The sequence below is a fragment of the Mixophyes fleayi genome, chromosome 6, assembly GCF_038048845.1.
Source record: "Mixophyes fleayi isolate aMixFle1 chromosome 6, aMixFle1.hap1, whole genome shotgun sequence".
Classification (NCBI taxonomy): Eukaryota; Metazoa; Chordata; class Amphibia; order Anura; family Limnodynastidae; genus Mixophyes; species Mixophyes fleayi.
The window spans coordinates 159,440,287-159,461,821 of NC_134407.1; the positions used below are offsets into that span (position 1 = coordinate 159,440,287).

General features: G+C 41.4%; 1 protein-coding gene across 2 annotated transcripts in view; it reads left to right on the forward strand.

Annotated features, from left to right (window-relative positions):
* Window positions 1-21,062, forward strand: part of LOC142094596 (inactive phospholipase C-like protein 2) — a 161,450-nt gene extending 140,388 nt beyond the window's left edge. For both annotated transcript variants that reach the window (XM_075176913.1, XM_075176914.1), the window contains 2 exons: window positions 2,573-2,682; window positions 20,439-21,062. In XM_075176913.1, coding sequence (XP_075033014.1) covers window positions 2,573-2,682; window positions 20,439-20,627 — 299 coding nt within the window. In that variant the 3' untranslated portion in view covers window positions 20,628-21,062. The remainder of the gene's footprint in view (window positions 1-2,572; window positions 2,683-20,438) is intronic.
* Window positions 21,063-21,535: the final 473 nt, after the last annotated feature.

Below are 21,535 nucleotides of genomic sequence, written 5' to 3' on the forward strand. Positions count from 1 at the left end.
AATATATTTAATATAAAAAAATTAATAAATGCTTTATTTGACTAGTAAAACATTTTTCCTTTGCTGACTCCCGGCTATCATCATTCTGTGCGCTAGGAGGACAGTAGCTTCCCCATAAATATTTTATCCTTTTCAATAAATTATATTATTACACATTCTGAAATCACTGATGGGGAGGTGAATACTTGACGGTAACTCTCTGAACAGAGAAATAGTGATTAACATTTGAAGTCTCTCCTTTTGGCTATCTATCATTTCTTCCTTTAGAGAAACTAAAGGATTACTTAATAAGATATTATACAAAGAAAGCCCACTGGTGCAGAACACAAACTGTGAGCCTAGCATTTCTTATAATACTGCAAAAAACAATCCCGAAAGAGTAATGGAAGGTAGTATTTTATTAGATGTGTGTGTGTAAAGATATACATAACAGTGCATGATGGGAATATCCCTTTTTTTGTTCCTATGGTGTACACTCCACTAACCTAGGGAGGTTAATGCGTTATGACACGCCACTGCAATCCCCTTTGGTGAGGGGTTAAAAATCCAACACCGCCCCCACCATTGTCTCTAGCAGTTAATCACATACCTCCATCTATTTTTAGTGCCGCTCCACGTAATTCCCACAGACCCATTGCATGATAGATTTTGTCTCCTTGCCAAGTCTCATTGTGCTAACACAGCCAGAGTGCCAGGCAATGAGCAGTCTTTATTCTGCCGCAGTCTGGCTCTACGGCAGGACACTAAAGTCTACATTTCTCAGAAAAAGCTAAATAATCATGATCATTATGGTAGCTAATCCCCCTTACCTAAATCTTACATTTCCTTGGAGCAGATTGAAAAACAAAATCTGTATGGCATATTGTTTCTGTCCCTCTGTCAGTTTGTAGCCGTATAGCAGTTGTAAAATACATCTATGAGATGCAGAAGATACCAACCACCAGAAAATGTAATGCTCTGTTATAGTGTCATATGTGCAAACATGGTAGCCAAGTGCCTCCTTGACCCCCCACCCCTCCTCAACTACAGGTTTTCCTTCCTCACTGGCAGCCTAACGCACCTGGCGAATGGAGAAAGAGGCTTAACTTAGATCTATGGTGATACCGTGTGGGCTGGGGGGCAGGGGGCATCTGTCCCCCAGGCGGCTTCTCCCATAGTGGGCTACCTTGGACTGGGTCACCTGCATTTTTTTGTTCTTTACAATAAGTTGCTGAGTCAAGTTTTGCATATTTGTCCAGTGTTAACTCTTTCTTAAATAGCGAAAAGCAGTGAAAGAGCCTTTTATTGTGGCCCTTCACTGCTTCTTAAATAGATCCCTTACTCTTTTACACAGCATAGCGATGTGTCCCTACTTTAGACTTCAACATACTGAATTGAAAAAATTCTGATCAGACATCCTTCTCCCTATGAAGTAGCAGGGCCCCCCCACCCCTTGTTCCCCTTTCACAGTCTGACATTCTGAGGTAGCACACCTCTGATTGTCATGAATGTTTCCTTCCTGTGTTTTGTTGCAGTTCCTTATAGGGTGGGATTGCTCACATATACATGTAGTTTACTGCAGTAAATGTTTTAAGGGCAGCAGTCATTCAAAATGGAAACTACCTTATTCTTTTTTTTTTTAACACTTTATTTTGAAAAGGGACATGAGAAACAAAAATATTGAGCATTGGCATGTCAAATATTCAAGTCTCTACCTTATTCTAACAGCAGGGGCTGTCAGTGTTTAAGTGGGCTTGGAATGATTATTTAACTTACTGAAAAAAATTGTTGGCGGTGGACCTCACTAACATGATTGGTACCAGAAATATGTCAATTTTCATTTTGTTTCAAAAACATTACTCACTTATCTTTATTCTATGTAATGTTATGCATAATATGTGTGTTTTATATGCCTTGACTTATAATGGAATTTACTAAGCACATCTTACTATATGCGGGTTCATCATACTAGACTGAAATCCAATTAGAATTGATATATCATGGTGAAAAACTGGGTTGAATGAGTGTAAGGTCATCCAATAACCTTACACCATCTCCACATGTGTAAGGTTATTGGATGAGCCACAAATGGTGACAGATCTCCTCTACATTGTGATATGCTTGTTCAGCACGTAGTAGGTGTGTGGCCAGTAGCTGTGCTCACTGACACAGGTTCTAGATGGTCGTGCTTAACATCTAGATTCCCGTGGGTGTTGGTAGCTTAATAAAGTAGCAATTTTATTTTAACTTCTGAGAAATCAAAATGGTTGCTAAATGGCTCTTTTATACTTTCATGGAAACTTGATACACATAATGCATTTTGGGAATATTACAGGTGTACGGAATCCACTAAGCTAATACGGTAAAACTAACAAAGAAAGTAAAACAAATAAAAGCAGAATTACTATCTGTGATCACCAGCAGGCATCTGTATTGGTTGATGGTATCGTTTCCAGAAAAATAAATCTGAATTAGAGCGAAGCCTACATCAATGTCTGTGATCTATGCAGGGCTTCCACAGATATATCCCTGTATCTACCTATTTTGTAAAGAATTATTCTTGAATTTATCTATTGCTTTCTTGCTGATTTAGGGATGGGTTTTCATGAAGACCTCCATCGGATCGGTGCCAAAGAAGGATTGAAGGGCAGGAAGCTCCAGAAAGCCATGGAAAGCTTTGCCTGGAATATTACTGTTCTGAAGGTATGTAGCGGAACCCTTATTGTCCACATTGTGGTCCACTGCTGCCATCCATTGGTGGAATATCAAAATACAATCTGTGATCACAATCTTACAAATGGATCGTACTGGGACTTAAATGTCAAAATGTAACTACAGTGGAGGTAGCTATTTTTGTGCGATGAACTAATGTGCCCAAGAATGAAACCTTTACTTTTTCTAGGAAAGAGTGAAATCACAGAGGCATGATCCAGTGTGCCTCAGTGACATTATACACATCTCAAAGGAAATGTTTGCCTTCCTGCAGTACCACTTTAACGGAGACTGAGACTATTACAGTTTCATGGTCACCTGGCTTTTTTTTCAGTAAGCATTTCATATTTTATCAGACAGAGATTGACTCTAATCTAATGCTTTTAAGTGGATATATTTTGCACCATCTAGTTTATTTTTTGTAGGAAAGCATGCTTCTAGGCTTACTTCGAGCAATGTAACACTTGGGGTATATTTACTAAACTGCAGGTTTGAAAAAGTGGAGATGTTGCCTATAGCAACCAATCAGATTCTAGCTGTCATTTTGTAGAGTGTACTAAATAAATGATAACTAGAATCGGATTGGTTGTTATAGGCAACATCTCCACTTTCAAACCTGCAGTTTAGTAAATCTAGCCCTTGATGTCACACTGATGTCGATTAATTTCATAAATTAAACAAATCATTATTTTCGGAGAAAAACTGAAATGAGATTGTCCTTCAATCTTAATAGGTTGTAATTTGAATGGGCATTTCACCCTTTCCACATTTCCAGGCGGATTTGCAACCTGAAATGCTAGGCACATATTGATTTTCTGGGGGCAGTTCTAACTATTGTGACGTAGACGTACATCATAAAATGGGCTAGGCGGACTGGTAGGCGCATTTTCTGCAGTCTGTAAAGTCTAGTATGTGCAATTTTTGCAGTTTGTAAATGAGTATTATAGTTGTTCTCATAAGCTTTTTAATACTCAAGGGTAGATTGGCCATAGACCTTACTGGGAATTTTCTCGGAAGGCCAATGGCCCCCCATGACGTCATGGGGCTTTCTGGGGGATGTCTGAGACCTTTTTATAATTTATTTAAAAAAGAAAATGTATTTTGTGTATTGGTCACTAGAATACGCTCTGTATTAGATGGCAGTCACTAAGATGCATTCAGTATTGTATATACACTGATCAGCCACAACATTAAAACCACCTGCATAGGTCCCCCTCATGCCAACGAAACAGCTCTGACCCGTCTGACACTTTTGAAGGTATCATGTGGTATCTAGCACCAAGACGTTAGTAGCAGATCCTTTAAGTCCTGTAAGTTGCGAGGTGGGGCCTCCATGGCTCGAGTTTGTTTTTCAACACCTTGAACTCTTTCTCATGTTCCTCAAACCATTCCAGAACAATGATTGTAGTGTGGCACGTCACATTTTCCTGGTAAAAGAGGCCACTGCCATCAGGGAATACAGATGCCATGAAGGGGTGTGCTTGGTCTGCAACAATGTTTAGGTAGGTTTTACGTGTCAAAATAACATCCACATGAATGCCAGGATGCAAGGTTTCCAGTAGAACATTGCCCAGAGCATTACACTGCCTCCGCTGGCTTGCCTTTTTCCCATAGTGCATCCTGGTGCCATCTCTACCCCAGGTACCTGACACACATGCACCTGGCCATCCACATGATGTAAAAGATACGTGTTTCATCTGACCTGGAGATCTTCCATTGCTCCATGGTCCAGTTCTGGCGCTGACATGTTCATTCTATGCGCTTTCAGGGGTCAGCGGTTACAGAGGCCCATATGCAGCAAGCTGCGATGCACTGTGTGTTCAGACACCTTTCTATCATAGCCAGCATTAACTTTTTCAGCAACTTCTGCTACAGTAGCTCTTCTGTGGGATTGGACCAGCCAGGCTAGCCTGGACGCCCCACGAGCATCATTGAACCTTGCGTGTCCATGACCTGTCACCAGTGCACCGGTTGTTCTTCCGTGGACACTTGCAGCAAGTACTAACCACTGCTATTGGAAACACTCCACAAGACAAGCTGTTTTGGAGATGCTCTGACCCAGTCATCTAGCCATCACAAATTGTCCCTTGTCAAAGTCGCTCAGATCCTTACGGTTGCCCATTTTTCCTGCTTCCAACACATCAACTTTAAGAATTGACTGCACACTTGCTGCCTAATATATCCCACCGCTTGACAGGTGCCATTGTAATGAGATAATCAGTGTTATTACATTTACTTGTCAGTGGTTTTGATGCTGTGGCTAATCGGTGTATATAAACTAGAATATTCTTTATGTTGTATATCGCCCACTAGGGTGATTTCTGTATTGTATAGCAGTCACTAAAATGCTCTCTGTATTTTATGGCAGGCACTAGGATGTTCTCTCTGTTGTATGGCAGTCATTAGAAAGCTCTCGGTATTGTATGACAGTCACTAGGATGCTCTTGGTATTGTATGGCAGTCACTAGGATGCTCATGGTATTGTATGGCAGTCACTAGGATGCTCGCTGTATTGTATGGCAGTTACTAGAATGTTCTCTATTATATGATAGTCACTAGGATGCTCGTTGTATTGTATGGCAGTCACTAGAATGCTCTCTGTATTGTATAGTGGTCACTAGCATACTCTCTGTATTGAATGTTAGTACCACCTGTACGCTGGCGACACCCATATCTATATTGCTTTCATTGACCTCTCCCCTAACCAACTGTCTCTCTGCTCTCTCTACATGGATGTCCGAATGTTATCTAAAGCTCGACATGTCCAAAATAGAGCTTATAATCTTCCCTACTCCTAGAGTCACCACCTCCCCTCAAATCTCCCTCACTGTTAATAACACTACAATTTCCTCAGTCTCCCAAGCCCATTGCCTCGGTGCCACACTTGACTCCACACTCTGCTGTATTTCTCACATCCAGTCTCTCTCTCCGTCCTGTCGCATCTACCTTAGAAACATTGTCAGGATATGCCCTTTTCTTACCAAACATGCTACAAAACTCTTATCCATTCTCTCATCATCTCCCTTTTTGACTATTCCAACCTTCTGTTATCTGCATTTCCCTCACTAGTTCATCTCTACTTCAATGCATTTTAAGTGCCACTGCAAGACAGATCTCTCTCACTGCTCCACATCTGCTGAACCATTTTGCAATTCCTACGCTAGCTTGTGGTGTCCTCCAGAATTCAATTCAAATTACTTACCCTTACCTACAAAGCCCTCAATAACACCATCTCTTCATACATCACAAATCTTATATCAAAATACTCTCCTTCTTAGATCTAATTCTGACCAGCACCTTGCTGCCTTGTCTCTGGTAGCCACCTCTTTCTTCTGCCTACAATGCTTCTCCCACGCTGCTACCACCTTAAAAAATATCCTACCACACCCATTCAGACTTTCCACACAGCCTTCAAAACTTTAGACGCTCTTTGAAACCCCATCTCTTTCTTAGAGCTTACCCTACTCCTGCTGATACTACTCACATAAATACATAAATAAATACACCCTCACAAATGCCCCAATCTCCACTCTGGGCCACACTCTCTCCTCTTGTTTCAGCTGTGCCCTCTTCCATTTAGAAAGTAAGCTCTGCCACAAGCAGGGCTCTCTCAGCAGTTTGTTTTTATCTGTGCATTTATTTTATCTACTTTGTATGTCCCTGTTTTATGTATGTCCTGCTTTCTCTACTGTAAGGGACCACAGAGCACAAGTGTGCCTTACAAATCTACGATAATCATAATACCTAGGACACTCTCTCTATTATGTGGCATTCAAAAGGAAGCTCTCTTTATTAAATACCTACCACTAGAATGTGCTGTACATTGTATGGCAATCACTAGAATGCTCATTGTATTGTATAGCAGTAATTAGGATGCTCCCTGTATTGATTATCTGTCACTAGAATGCTTTCTGCATTTTATGGCCATCACTTGGATGTTCTCTGTGTTGTATGGTGGTCACTTGGATGATCTCTGCACATCTATTAGGATGCTCTCTGATGCTGAGTTAGCTGCAATTGTTCCCCAAATCGCAGGGGCAATTTGCATTGATTAAAAAAGCCACAATTGCGAATATATGCAAAGAGGTAATTATCTTAATTTGCGTGCCGTTTGGCAATAGTAATATATGGTTTAGCCAGGTATATGTCACATACACTTACTTCCCACTTGCGCCCATGTTTTTAACCATATTATTTGCAACAAACATATTAGGCATCAATTAAACTACTAAAACCACTCTAATACAGCAGAATCAGCTCCCCGTCTCATCTAAAAAAAAATGTTTTAAACATGCACACAAATGCATAATATATGCCCTAAAACAAATGAAATTACCAGTCAGCGAAAGTGAAAGATCCGTAAACAGCCAATCACAAACGGTTCACTAGTGCTGGGGACCGTCTTCATCATCCGCTATTTGCACCTGCCCTTGACCACCCACAAATAGTTTTCTCAGGTGCATATGCGTCTTTGTTCTGATCTGCATCTGTTTGCAACATGATCTTACTCTATTCAGCTTATTTTAGGATGCCCCATCCCACCTATCCAGGCACAAGAGGGCGTAAGTGGCAGAATAACACAAATCTTCATGGGCTCATACCATCATCATCACCATTTATTTCACCATTTATTTATATAGCGCCACCAATTCTGCAGTGCTGTACAGATATTATTATATTATTATTATTATTATTATTATTATTAATATTAGTCATTCATATCAATCCCTACCTCATTGTTACTTACAGTCTAAATTCCCTGACACACACACACAGACTACAGTCCATTTGTTAGCAGCGTGGGAGGAAACCAGAGCAGTGGAGGAAAACCACGCAAACACTGGGAGAACATACAAACTCCACACAGATAAGGTCATGGTCGGAATCGAACTCATGAGGCAGAAGTGCTAACCACTAAGCCACTGTGCTGCCTAGGAAGTGGGCGCACACTCGTGCGGCCACTTCCTGCATCTCTATCTCAATCACTAAGAAGCTTTCTGTATTGAATATCACTAGAATGTTCACTGTATTGTGTGGTGGATGTGTGGTAGTATTCACTGGGATGCTCTCTGTATAGTATTCTGGTAACTAGGATGCTTTCTGCATTGTATGCCTCTCACTTGGATGCTCTCTGTATTGTATAGGGATCACTGGGATACTCTCTGTATTAAATCATGGTCATTAAGATGCTATCTGTATTGTATGGTTGTCACTAGGATGCAGTATTTATTGTACACTAGTATGCTCTCTGTATTTTATTGTGGTCACTAGGATGCTCTGTATAGTATAGCAGTTACTAGGATGCTCTGTATAGTATAGAAGTCACTAGGATGCTCTATATATCTATCACTAGGTACTGGTAACTAATGCATTCACTTCACCCACTAGTGTGCTGGCTGCAGACTTGTGTTAGGTCTACATATGGTGGACAGGCTCCGCTGCTGTTGGTGGGATTCCACCTACCATTGCATGTTACATTGGCTTTGCTTGCCACCATTGTGGCTGTGGCTAACAGTGTGTTAACTCCACCTACCCTTGTGTTGGCTACACATATAGTTGTTCTGCTACATGAGGCCACAGATACTAATTTATTTAACAGCTCGGGACACGTATACCACCGCGTCAAATCTATTGGGTTTCAACAAAAGCGGTATTTTGTGAACGGGCGTGAGTAGCCATGTATACTTTCAGCCACTCAATACGGCCAACAATGTCTCTTGCAATTCTCTCTCTCTCAGTGAAGCGTTGTTTATAAGTACGTCTATCTTCTACGAGTATTTTATAAATGGAAGAGATAGTGGGACTGATTCATCAAGGCATGTATCTGCCGATCTTGTGCGTATTGACTGCAAAATCACTCTGCGCATGGCCAGAACCGAGAGATTTGTCCGGGTACGCAGCCCTGAACGCAAAGAACACTAACTACAACCTACGATTTCGGGGAGTGAACTGGGCGGGGAAGGGGTGTTTTGCTGAAGTGAATTTACAGTAAGGGCGTGCCAAACACAAGCGCATGCAGCCAGAGCCGGATTTAGACCTCATAGGGCCCTAGGTAGGATACTGTTTTTGGGCCCCCTCCCTGAAACAATCCATATCACTATATTTTTGCAGCCTACCATATACCCCTATAGTTACGTAGAAGTGAAAGCATGTGCCGCCGCGCAGCACGCCGCCAAAGGAGGTGAGGGCGTGGCTTGCATCTTTGGGGGCGTACCTAACATGTGAAAAGAGCAAGGCCACCCTGCTGCAGAAAAAGGCACCCCTAAATAATTACTGAGCAGTCCCGTTTTTTTAAGTAGTTGGGTCAAAACAACTTAATAAATATTGAAGTCAGGGCAGAAATACTTACTTAAGTTGTTTGTAAAAATAATACACATAAATCCAAGTATGTGCTCTTGTCACTTTTGTCCCTCTATCATCACACTGTGCCCCTTCATTGTCACTTATGCCCCTTTACAATATCACATGTGCCCTTCACCATCACCACTTCTGTGCCAATCACCATCACCACTTCTGGGCCAATCACCATCTCTGTGCCCTTCACCATCACCACCTCTGTGCCCATCACCACCTCTGTGCCAATCACCATCACCAATTCTGTGCCCCTTCACCATCACCACCTCTGTGCCCTTCACCATCACCACCTCTGTGCCCTTCACCATCACCACCTCTGTGCCAATCACTATCACCAATTCTGTGCCCCTTCACCATCACCACCTCTGTGCCCTTCACCATCACCACTTCTGTGCCAATCACCATCACCACTTCTGTGTCAATCACCATCTCTGTGCCCTTCACCATCACCACCTCTGTGCCTATCACCACCTCTGTGCCCATCACCATCACCACTTCTGTGCCCCTTCACCATCACCACCTCTGTCCCTCCGTTGTTTTACTTACCTTTCTATTGCCTTTCTTCTCCGGCGCGCTGCTCCTCCTCAGTCAGTCCAGATTTTAAAAAAAAGTCACGTGATCGCTCGTCGGGTCCCGGCAGCCTCTCCTCCTCTCTCTATCACTGAGACACTGAGAGGAGAAGAGGCTGCCGGGACCCGATTCGCGGCACCCGACCCCCCCTCCCCCGATTTGCGGCATCGGTGCCGCGAGTCGGGGGAGGGGCCGATTTTTTTTTTTAAATTGCTCCTGTCCCCCCCAGCTGTGCCCCCCGAGAGCCGCTAGGCCCTAGGCAGGTGCCTAGGTTGCCTAGCGGTAAATCCGGCCCTGCATGCAGCCATGCCCGAATCAAGCTCTGATCATCTGAAAGTTACTTGTTTTTCTGCCAGATCTCTTGCTCCAGCTAAAGGACTAGTCTAAGTCCTGATCAGTACTGTTGACAGTCTTGTATGCATGCTATAACATGTGTGTGCAATTATCTGCAACTGCAAAAATGTATTTTATGCTCAGTAGACATTAAGATCATCCTAATAAATGTATTTAATGGAAAAAAGCAGATCTATCCCCGATTTCAAAAGCACGCGTTTATTGAGATCCGTTCCTTGATGAATTCGGGAGTATGCAAAGCCTAAATACGTGCATATAATACTGATTGTGCATTGTGCTCAGTATACATGCATTGATAAATCAGGCCCAGTATGTTTAGGTGTGTATATAAGGGTGCAAAGAGTTTCAAAGGGTGTGAGTTGCTTATCACTTATAGACAATACACTCTTTTTGCATAGGAAAGAATGGAATTATAAATTTCTCCAGTGTTTCTTCTAGAGGGGAGGAGGGCTCAGTCTGGTGTGCAGAGAACTCACAGAATTTGCTATTCTTCACCAGATTACCCAGCTGTAGGATACCTCTATTGGTCTATGCAGAAAATTGACTGGGCTGGAGTCCAGGAGGAAAATCTGGGTTGTTTAAGAAAGAAACCATGGGAGAGATGATAGCATAGATATTTTTCCTTGCCCTAATCCCCTTTTAGCAGTCTAATGTGGACGAATAGTAGGGTGGGTAAGTGTAGGAAGGTTCAGGAGCCAAGGTAATAAATTCAATGGGGTATTCAACTTGAAAATCCGCAGTTTACTCTTCTCCAATTTCGTCCACTCCAAAATTCTAGTGAGCATAGATGTCTGATAATGGCATAAGATAAGCGATAGTTGTAGACCTCCTTAATGTCTATGCTTATAGAGGATATCATGTTTGAACTTCGGCCGTTTGCCCCCCCCCCCCCCCCATACAGACGAAGTCCCTGATCACACGGTTGCTCCTCTTTGCAAACACAAGTTAGAGCATGCATTTACGTCTGTCATCACTAGTGATCAGGATTTAGACTAGCCCTGTAGCTGGAGCAAGACAAACAGCAGAAAAACAAGTAACTTTGCGATGCCCAGAGCTTGATTCAGACATAGCTGCATGCTCTTAAATTTGTCACATTCTTACCGTAAATTGGCTACAATTGGATACCGTTCCCTGTCCCGTTCCCTCCCCGAAAACATAGGCTGTAATAAGTGTCCTTGTATACAAAGATGCTGCGTTCAGGGCTGCGTTTATTGGCGTATGGTCCAGTTCTGGGCTTGTGCAGTGTTCAATGCCTTCTCATTATTTCCATGTGTCACATTACTTCAATTTCATTCTTATCTTCAGCTTGGATACCTTTTTATAACTTCCCCTTACAATCTTTAATATACTTCCATTTTATAAACAGTGCATTTAATAGATCTAATAGCACTTCTATGATTACCTTCAGGGTGTAAGTTCTCTTAGGACATCCCCTATTCGCTCCTGGATATCGGTGACCAGTGCCATCTTCACTGATATCACTAATGGACACTTATCCTGTATACATATCTAGATACCCACCCACCTTGTAAAATATCATGCACATGCATCCTGCACAGGTTGGGGGAGTTTACACTCACCAAATATATATATAAATATATATATATATATATATATATATATATATATATATATATATATATATATACACACACACACACACATATGGAATCATAGGCTCATAGGCTGCTGACAATAAAAGCTGCTAGTGTATAATGAAAGGTTTGGAGAAAGTCAGCACTGGCGTCATAACTGACTCAGCTAGCAGGGTGGCTCACTTGCATGATAACGAAGGATGAAATTACGTGGGTATCCAATTTATCTATAGAACTATAGTTGCAATGACAAAATTAGGAACATTCTGCTACTGCGCTGCACAATGACACATTACATTTTCCTTCAACATGACAGGCCCACTTTAACTCACATATACCATTTCTCATTGTTATTGTAAAATAGTTCTAAAAACAATGCAATTATGCCCCTAATGGGAAAATATTAGACAAGAATTATTCATAGATTCCTCTAAGCAGTTTGTGATAATATAAGAATTATTTTTAGTTTATACTGGGATTATGCAGCTGTCCATCCAAAATGACACAAAATATTGACAGCAGATAAAAACCAACTGGTTCATCTTGTCAATGTTATGATTTACATTTTAATGAAGTATTTGTTTTTCCTCTGGGATTTAGTTTTTTTGTTTTCAATCACTTTGAGTAAAATAATATTTTCTGACATTACTCATCAGTTTCCATTATTGTCTCCTTGTTCTGGATCTACACATATTCTAGAATGATCCCCTATGTACTTAAATGATTAAGGGCTACATTTACTAAGCTGCGGGTTTGAAAAAGTGGGGATGTTGCCTATAGCAACCAATCAGATTCTAGCTGTCATTTTTGTAGAAGGTACTAAATAAATGAAAGCTAGAATCTGATTGGTTGCTATAGGCAACATCCCCACTTTTTCAAACCCGCAGCTTAGTAAATCTAGCCCTAAGTCTCTTCTTACCTGCAAGTGGTACATATTAGACCATGTACGCAACCATTTTTATATGTTATTGTCCCTTCTCCGTTCCAAATGAGAGGGAGAGAGATGGATACTCTCCCAGATATCATTGATATCTATGGAGTAACAGAGGGATCAAGCTTAGAGAGACAGATGAGAGATCCATGCCAACTGGGGATGAAGGAAAGAATGTTTTTTTGTAAACATCACAAAGTTATGCAACATTGTAGACACACTGGGGAGGGAGTGGGGTGAGAGAAGGTGACCAAGGCGATCAAAGATCTAGATAGATAATTGAAATGGTTAAGAGTTGTGGCCACTACAGTTCAACGCCCAAAAAAGGCAAAATCATGCACTGAGGTTTCAAAAATCCATAGGCTGAAAATAGGGGATGTAGTTGAAAAGTCTACAATCAAAATGTCGATAATGAAAATATCTACACCAAAATGTCAACAGTCATAATGTCTACACAGTTATAAGGTCGACAGTCATAATATCTACATGTTCATAAGGTCGACACAGTTAAAATGTTGACTTGTAAAATGTCTACAGGGTTGTAAAGTCTACAGTCAAAATGACGACATAAATCACTAGATCTAAAATGGCAATTCATGAAAAGAAAAAAATAATCCTGCAAGAAATATACAAAAAAAACAATAAATCAGTGTGCTCCCCCTTCCCAAAACAGCTTAACCAGCCCTACACCTACCTAGGCTGGTAGTAGCAAAATTGAGTGTGTGTGGGGACACGGGTTAGCAGGCAAAAAGCATGGGATCCCCCCACTTTTACTATTTCCAGCACTATGCTTTACCAACCTGGGCTGGTGGCACTATAGCAGGGAAACCCGGCAGGGTGGGAACCCCCTGGCATAATGACAAACCATCCCCATGCTGGTCAGCACAGGGCTGGATTCCCTAGAGAGGTCGAGTCCACCAGAAAAAATGTGAACATACCCCCACCTAGCTTTATCCAGCCCTGTGTTGATAGCACTAAGGCTCTTCCCACACTCCTGGGGCGGAGGGTGTGGGGTAATATTAATTGTTTAGGTGTAAAAATCCATTTTGTTCCTGGAACACTACATGTCTCAGCATGCCCAGGCTGCCATTAAGAGTTTGGGCATGCTGTTGCTTGTAGTACTACAAGTACCAGCATATCCATGGCTGCCAGGGCATGCAGGCACTTGGGGAACCACAAGTGCCAGCATGCCCTGGGACCTGTAGTGCACCAAGGAAAAATGTAAATAAAAACACAGAGACCAGTGTAAAAAGACTATTAATTCAATAAAAACACCTGTACACTAATCTCATTTAACCTCTTTATTTCGCACCTAGATCCAAGGTCTTCATCTGTAATATATCCAAGAATCCTTGGCTTGGCAAAAAAAAAACCCTCATACTAACTCCTAAGATCTTCTGCCACAAATGAGTTCTTATGGCAGTTAAGTCATATTTATAACAAGGGGATTTTCCACGGCTTGAACTCAAGACATTCTGGACTTTTGGTCAAAATGCCAGCAGCTTCCTATAGCCATGGATGAGCTTCCAGTACATCTCTGGCAGTTTGGTCAGCTCTTCTTGTACAAACTGCTCCAGTTCTCTCAGATTTGGAGGGTGCCTTCTTCCAACTGCTGTTTTCAAATCTCAATAGGGTTTCTATGGGATTTAGATCTGGACTCATTGCTGGCCTCTTCAGAATAGTCCAGCATCTCCTGCAGGTGAGGAAAAAATGTCCAAGTATAACAGCAGCACCTCTGGCAGCCCAGAGGTACTGCAGGCCTGATTTAAAATAAGGACAGAATCCTAAACGTTTGAGTGCTAGGAAGGTATTCGTAACATTTTGCTTTCTGTAAACATAGGGGTCATGTGCTTTATGAAAAAACTCTAATCTGGTCTCATCTGTCCACAGGACATTCTGTCAGAAGGAATTTGGCTTGGTCAGTTGTGTTTTGTCAAATTCCAGTCAGGCTTCTGTATGTGTCTCTCAGCAGTGGGGCTCTCCTACCATATAATTCCTTTTCATTGAGTTGGTAATGGATGGTGCAAGTTGAAACTGTCAGAACTTATGTCTGTAGGTTAGCTTGAATCTGGTAGTTAATCAAGGTGTATTCTACTCCATCCAAACAATTCTGTGCTGCAATCTTTGTTCAAGTTTTCAAGGCTACAGTGCCTGGGCCTTAAACTTTCTGATAAAAATACTTAAGGTGAAAATGGGAAACTCGAGGCTTTGGAGATTGATCTGTAGACTTGAGAATCAGAGCCGTAACTTAGAATTCTAGCGCCTTGGGCGAGAAAGACAAGTGCCGCCTCCCTAGCACTCAACTTTAACCAGATTAACCTAAAATATTCCTAAATTGCGCCCCCTGTTCAACGTTGCGCCCTGGGTGGTCGCCGCTGTCGCACAGCCCTAGTTACGGCCCTGCTTGAGATTGATCATTCTTAGCTACAATTTTCTTTCTGACCTTATCAAACAATTCTCTGGCATTCATTCATTTCTCCGTGTTCATTGCTCAGTGACACACAACAGGAGAATGAGTCCTTTTCTTTATTCAGACTCGCTTAATGAGGGATTTTTATATTGTAGGCAACTGCTACTCTCCACAGATGATTTCAGTTCCATCGCGAAGGAGAATCACCTGCTTGAAATCTAATTATTACTAATTACTTCTTAAAGGTGCCAATAATTGTATCTGGTCCATTTAAGGATTTCTGTATGGTATAAGCTATGACAAGATTTTTTGTGTTTTATTCCACTGCAAACCAAAGAAACACATATGTGGATACCAAAATATTTTTTTTAAAGCTCAACGATTTCCTGGAAGATATGGGGCATTATTGGAAAAAACGTTTTGGCCACAACTGTATGGTAGCTTTCAAATATGTAAAAGGTTGTAACAAAGTGTAGGAGGAAAGCATTTTACAGAAGAAAATAAGCATTAAAATAAGAGGGCATGCACTAAAAGTAGAATTTAGCAGGTTTAGGGGAAAATTAAGGAAGATTTATTTTACCGATAGAATAGTATATAGGTGGAATAGCCTTCCAACAGAAGTGGTAATACTGTTGGGGAATTTAAATGTGCTTGGGACAGACACAACGCTATCCTAAAATATCTAAGAATCTTATAGCGTCTGAGGTTTTAAGAAATAAAAGGGCAGACTAAGTGAGCAGTCAAATTTTCTATGTTTCTGTCTATTTTTCCTTTGTTCCTCTGACAAAAAATGTCTGTGTATGTGGACAAAATCTTTCTTTCGGTTACCAAACCATTAGTCTCCCGCCCCAATGTGTTTGATGAGAAACACATTTCAAAATAAAAAAGTCTAAAACTTGAAATTCTTAACTTCTTCCTTTCCCAGACTAAAAAACTCCTGGAGATTAGCTTCCCGTTCTAGTGGCAATCACATTAGATCAAGTATTTAGGCAGTAATATAACTGATGTATAATCATTACTTTCCCCTTTGCTGTTTTGTAAGGGAAAAAAAAGAGAGAGACCTGGTCCAAAGTACTTATCTCCGGGTTTGGTACGTTACCTTTATTAAGATTTATATGCTACCAATATTGTGATATCTCTATCACACCCTGTAAGAGTTCCTCCTCTGGCTTGAATTTCAAGAGATCAGCTAAAGCGGTTAGACTCTGTATCCCGGTTGTTCCATTTGCTTTTAATGTATATCTCAGTCGCAACTAAAGTGTTGCAAGTTGTATTATTTACAAAAGACTGGTGAACATTCAATCTGCTGAAATAATGATTATTTTGGCACAATATGTAGTCTTGGATAATTTAATGTGAGGTTTACAAAACAGTGAAAGCAATCTTATATCAAGCTAAAACATTAGATACAATCAGTGGAAGAACTGCTCTTTACTTGGTAAGGTATTGGGCAGTGCTTGTCTATAAATCCCCTTAGAGTGAAGCCAGGCACAAACATGAAATAACATATAGGGGTAAGTAACATTCTGGTAGCCGAAATACTCTGCTAAAATAAAAGTATGGTGTATTTATTGAGTGTATTTATTGAAGTCAATTATGTGGCATGGACTTCCACATGAAAATGACTGAGTGCAGTGTGGAACCTCTGAACCATATTTTTCTTGTTTAATTCCACTTCAGTTTGAGTTACTTTGTGCCATGAATGGCTTATGATTCCCCTAAGGTGCCCATGTGCTCTCTCTAACTGGTGACAACACAGGCATTCTCCACAAACATAATTTATATTTTTATGTTATAATGCTGTATCATGTTGGAATTAAGACATTATGGGGTAGATTAATTTCCCTATGTTGTTCTTTAGAAAAATGCGGCCTGCACACTATTACCGTCACTACGGTAATAGATGCACATTATTACCATTACTGTGGTAATTTCTCTGCTGATTTTTGCTCGTAACTCTGTGAGCTGCGAGCAAAAATCTGCTTTGAAATTGCAGTAGTAACGGTAATATGCGTGGGCCACGTTGTTCTAAAGAACAACACGGGGACATGAATATTTCCCTATGACTGGGGCTATATTTCCATATATTCATAGAGCAACACTGTTTGGGGGTCAGCATTGAGATGGTAAATATTTTAATATTTTACGTTTTATTATTTCAGATTTTTTTCTGTCCCCCTCCTCTGCATCTGTCCCCCTCCTCTGCTCTCTGTCCCCCTCCTCTGCCCTCTGTCCCCCTCCTCTGCCCCCCTCCTCTGCCCTCTGTCCCCCTCCTCTGCTCCCTCCTCTGCTCTCTGTCCCCCTCCTCTGCCCTATGTCCCCCTCCTCTTCCATCTGTCCCCCTACTCTGCCACCTGTCCCCTCCTCTGCCACCTGCCCCCCTCCTCTGCTCTCTGTTCCCCTCCTCTGCCATCTGTCCCCCTCCTCTGTCATCTGTCCTCCTCCTCTGCTCTCTGTCCCCCTCTTCTGCCCTCTGTCCCCCTCCTCTGCCCTCTGACCCCTCCTCTGCCCCCTCCTCTGCCCTCTGTCCCCCTCCTCTGCCATCTGTCCCCCTCCTCTGCCATCTGTCCCCCTCCTCTGTCCCCATCCTCTGCCATCTGTCCCCCTCCTCTGCCCTCTGTCTCCCTCCTCTGCCATCTGTCCCCCTCCTCAGCCCTCTGTCCCCCTCCTCTGCCATCTGTCCCCCTCCTTTGCCCTCTGTCCCCCTCCTCTGCCATCTGTCTCCCTCACTCTGCCCCGCTCCAGGCGCCAGCCATAGAAAAAAGAAAGAAAACAGGAACTTACCAATCCGCCGGATGCCGGGACCCAGCAGCCTCCTCTCTCCAGCAGCAGCTTGTCACTGACGTCGATATTCAGTGACAGCTGCGGGAGAGAGGAGTCTGCTGGGTCCCGGCGCCCGGCGGATTGGTAAGTTCCTGTTTTCTTTCTTTTTTCTATGTCTGGCCCGCGGCACCCCAGTGACAGCGCCGCGGCACCCCTGGGAGCCGCGGTGCACAGTTTGGGAACCGCCGCACTATACAAAAAGCAATATGACATGTGACACATTTTTATAGCACTTTACAATTATAGGTTACATTAGAGGACACATACAGACGATACAGAATGTAGAGTTCCATGGACAAGAGTGGCAAAATAATTCTTATTGGTGTTAAGTTGTCAAAATATACAACAGGCATACAAACTTTCTATATACTGTATTATCTATTTCAAAAGAGAACGTGTTTCTCTTTGTAGACAGAAGGTTTCAGCAGACACCATACATATGATGTGTCCTTGCTACAGCATAATATTGTTGTCTCTGCTATTGCTGTTATAAGGGAACTGATCTATGTGTTATTCTAATGTACATAGCTGGGAAATTAGCTTTATTTCCACCCTGTTTATGGAAATCATGCCTGGGTCATTTAAATGAGTCATTAAGCCTCTTGAGCAAACAGTTTGTTTAAAACCTTGTATGCTTAAATACCAAGAGCTTGCCTTTTGGCCCCTCTTGCATAAGAACAGCTAATAGTATGTAAATTATAATATAATATGTAACATTAACTCTTTATGTGCAAGGGATGTCAAAGAAATATTATTCACATGTTCTGACAACTATATTTAGACTGCATTTATAACCAGGGGCAGGGGGGCAGGGAGGCATCTGCCCATAGTGCACTATTTTGGGCTGGGGCACTGAGCCACCTGCATTTTTTCCCATTAAAATAGGCTGCTGAGTCGAGTTTTGCCCCTGGCCTAAAATTTGCCAGCTCTCCCCTGTTTATAACCATTATATAACTAATTTGCTGGTCACCTCACTTTCCATTTTGTACTGAAATACTTTATTGAACATGTTTAATTTGTGACTCTTCTCCAATTAGACAGCATTTTACCAGAGACTAATTGTCACTACAGAGCACTTAGTCTGTGGCTGCCTTATACTTTTGTCACAGTCTAATGCTCATTAATGTAAGCAAGCAGAGCACTAAGGTGTTGTCTGCAGAATAGCATTTACCCATAATTTTTAATGAAGATTTATAGAGAAATAAAGTGTCAATATCCTTGTATATAAACTCTTTTTCAGAATCGCACTGAATAAATAGTGGGGTAAAAATAAAATACCTGGAAACAAAGGGGTGTAGCGTGCCATGTCCTTTCAAATCATTGCCACTCCTTTGCTGTAGATTTGCTGCATTTTAAATTTACAGCCTATAGTAGTAATCCCAAACACGTGTTTTTTTCATAATTCAATATGGCATGTGACACATTTGAAACTTGCAAATATTCCATAGCACTGTACAATTGTGGGTTACATGAGAGGATACATACAGACCGATTCAAAAATTTAGAGTTCTGTTGACAAGAGTTCACATTCTAGAGGGGCAAGAAACAAGAAGTAAAACAATAAAAGTAAAGCATTTATAATACATATATAATCTATAAATTACATATATATATATATATATATATATATATATATATATTTATATCTAGCACCAAAAATATATTTTACCTCATTACATAAAAATACCTTTTTCTAGGTAGGCAAGTGTGTAGTCATTATTTGGAGATTCAGTTAGTGGTGTGATAGACTGTGTTAATGGAAGCCTATGTCCATTTAAGCAAGGCCAAATTGTATGGATCCCAGAAAAAAAATAAATTGAATAGACTAAATAGCATTTAGTACCTCTATATACAATATACTAAAACATAATAGGCGTCAAACTGCCAGATAGACAGAAAATAAATAAAAACTAAATATATCCCCCAGGAAATACAGCACTGCACAGTCTTGAAAAATGCTTTGTTGGCAGATCTAAAAGGTCTCCCAGTTTGAAGCTGTACAACCATTTAAAACTATTTCCTAAATTACTCCGGAGACATGGAAGCTGCTCCATACAGCCAGGGGCTCCTCTTTTTCTCTCACAGACTTGGCCAAAATCCTGGGGTAAGGAGAGCCTTAGGAGAATATTATCCTAGGTTGTAGCGCAGATTTAAAAATACATACTTGCACCGTTACAGTGCTGTTGATTTATTTCTCACAATTCATGCTTCTGCACATTCTCATATATATATATATATATATATATATATATATATATATATATATATATATATATATATATGTATATATATATATATATCTATATATATATTTATATACACACATACACGCACTGGTGGAAGTTGAAAAAGTGGAAACTTAGAAGTGGCGGTATGAAAAATGTAATGGGGATGTGAATGCATGGAATCTGATAGTTTTACAATGAAGGAAGTAATAGAAGTGGCGGTATACACCTTAACTTTGACATATATATATATATATATATATATTTAATTATTGGTGCTCATTGTTATTTGATATAATAGAGCAAAAGGTACTTAAGAGCACCGTTCAGAATAGTAACAATATTTTCATGTTAGCTCAAGGGCAGATAGACTCTTCCAAATTCTTTTCTTTCTGTATGTGTTTCCTTTAATCTCTTTCTAGCATTTCAGTCACTTACATGAACTTCAGACAGCTTTCTCACTGATTCTCGCTATAATCCCACAGGGCCAAGCTGACCTCCTCAAACATGCCAAGAACGAAGCTATGGACCACGTGAGGCAGATCCACCACGCAGGCCAGTCCAGCGGCATAAGCCGTGCCAGCTGCCAATCCCCCTCCCTGGATGTCTTCAGGTCACGAGGCACCCTGGAACCCATCCCGGAGGCAGACAGCGGAGGCAGCACTGCCTCATGAAGAAGCATTCATACGCCAGCATAGCACAGAACTTAACCCTTTGCATAGCAGACACATCTGTAAAGTATTTCCAAGCAATGTGTTGCAGACGTCTCCCAACAACTAGTGTAAATATTAGGATCTCCCCATATACTGACACCATTACCTCCGTCCCTTGAGAAACTATGGGACTATGAGCTTGATCTGTGAATTTCTGAAGGATGATCTTAAAATAAAGGAGTGCAGGACAGCTGTCTAATGGAAAGCATACATTTTTATTTTTGTGCACTTACAGACCAGCCTTGCTTTCCTCTATTTGTACCCTCCCCAAAACTGTGCAAATTTGGGTATGGGAGAGGAGGATTGTATTGCTACCTCTGTACACTTTCTCCTTGCCCCCTCTCTCCATTTATTGTATTAAATCACTTGTGATTTAAATACACTTGTTTCGCTCTACTTATAGTTTGTCTGAGTGTTTGCAGGTGTTTATGCTAAATGATACAACATTTGTTTCAATAATCATTGACAGAAACTGAGCTGGCTGAAACTCAGGGCCTCATTTTTAGAGTCGGACGCAAAGTCCATTTCAGGCGCATCCTGCACATTTCCACTGATGGGGCATGCGCAGTAAGCAACAGTTCCCTGCAGTTCCATCTGCTTTTCAGACGCAGGTGTACACTGCGACAGCTTGTGTCTCAGTAGGAGGGAAAGGGTGGAACACGGAGTCATGTAGGCTTGACCGTGAATAATTCAGATACTATGGGCGTCTACCCGCAAAAACTACACACATCAAACAAGTCTGAAAAAGTGCAGCGGGAATTAGGTGGCGCAAGTAGTTAGCTAGCTGTGGAAACTGGTTGCAGCTTTGTAGGGTATTATGAGTGGGATGCAACTGGGGTTACATGCCACTCGTAATACCCTACCAAGCT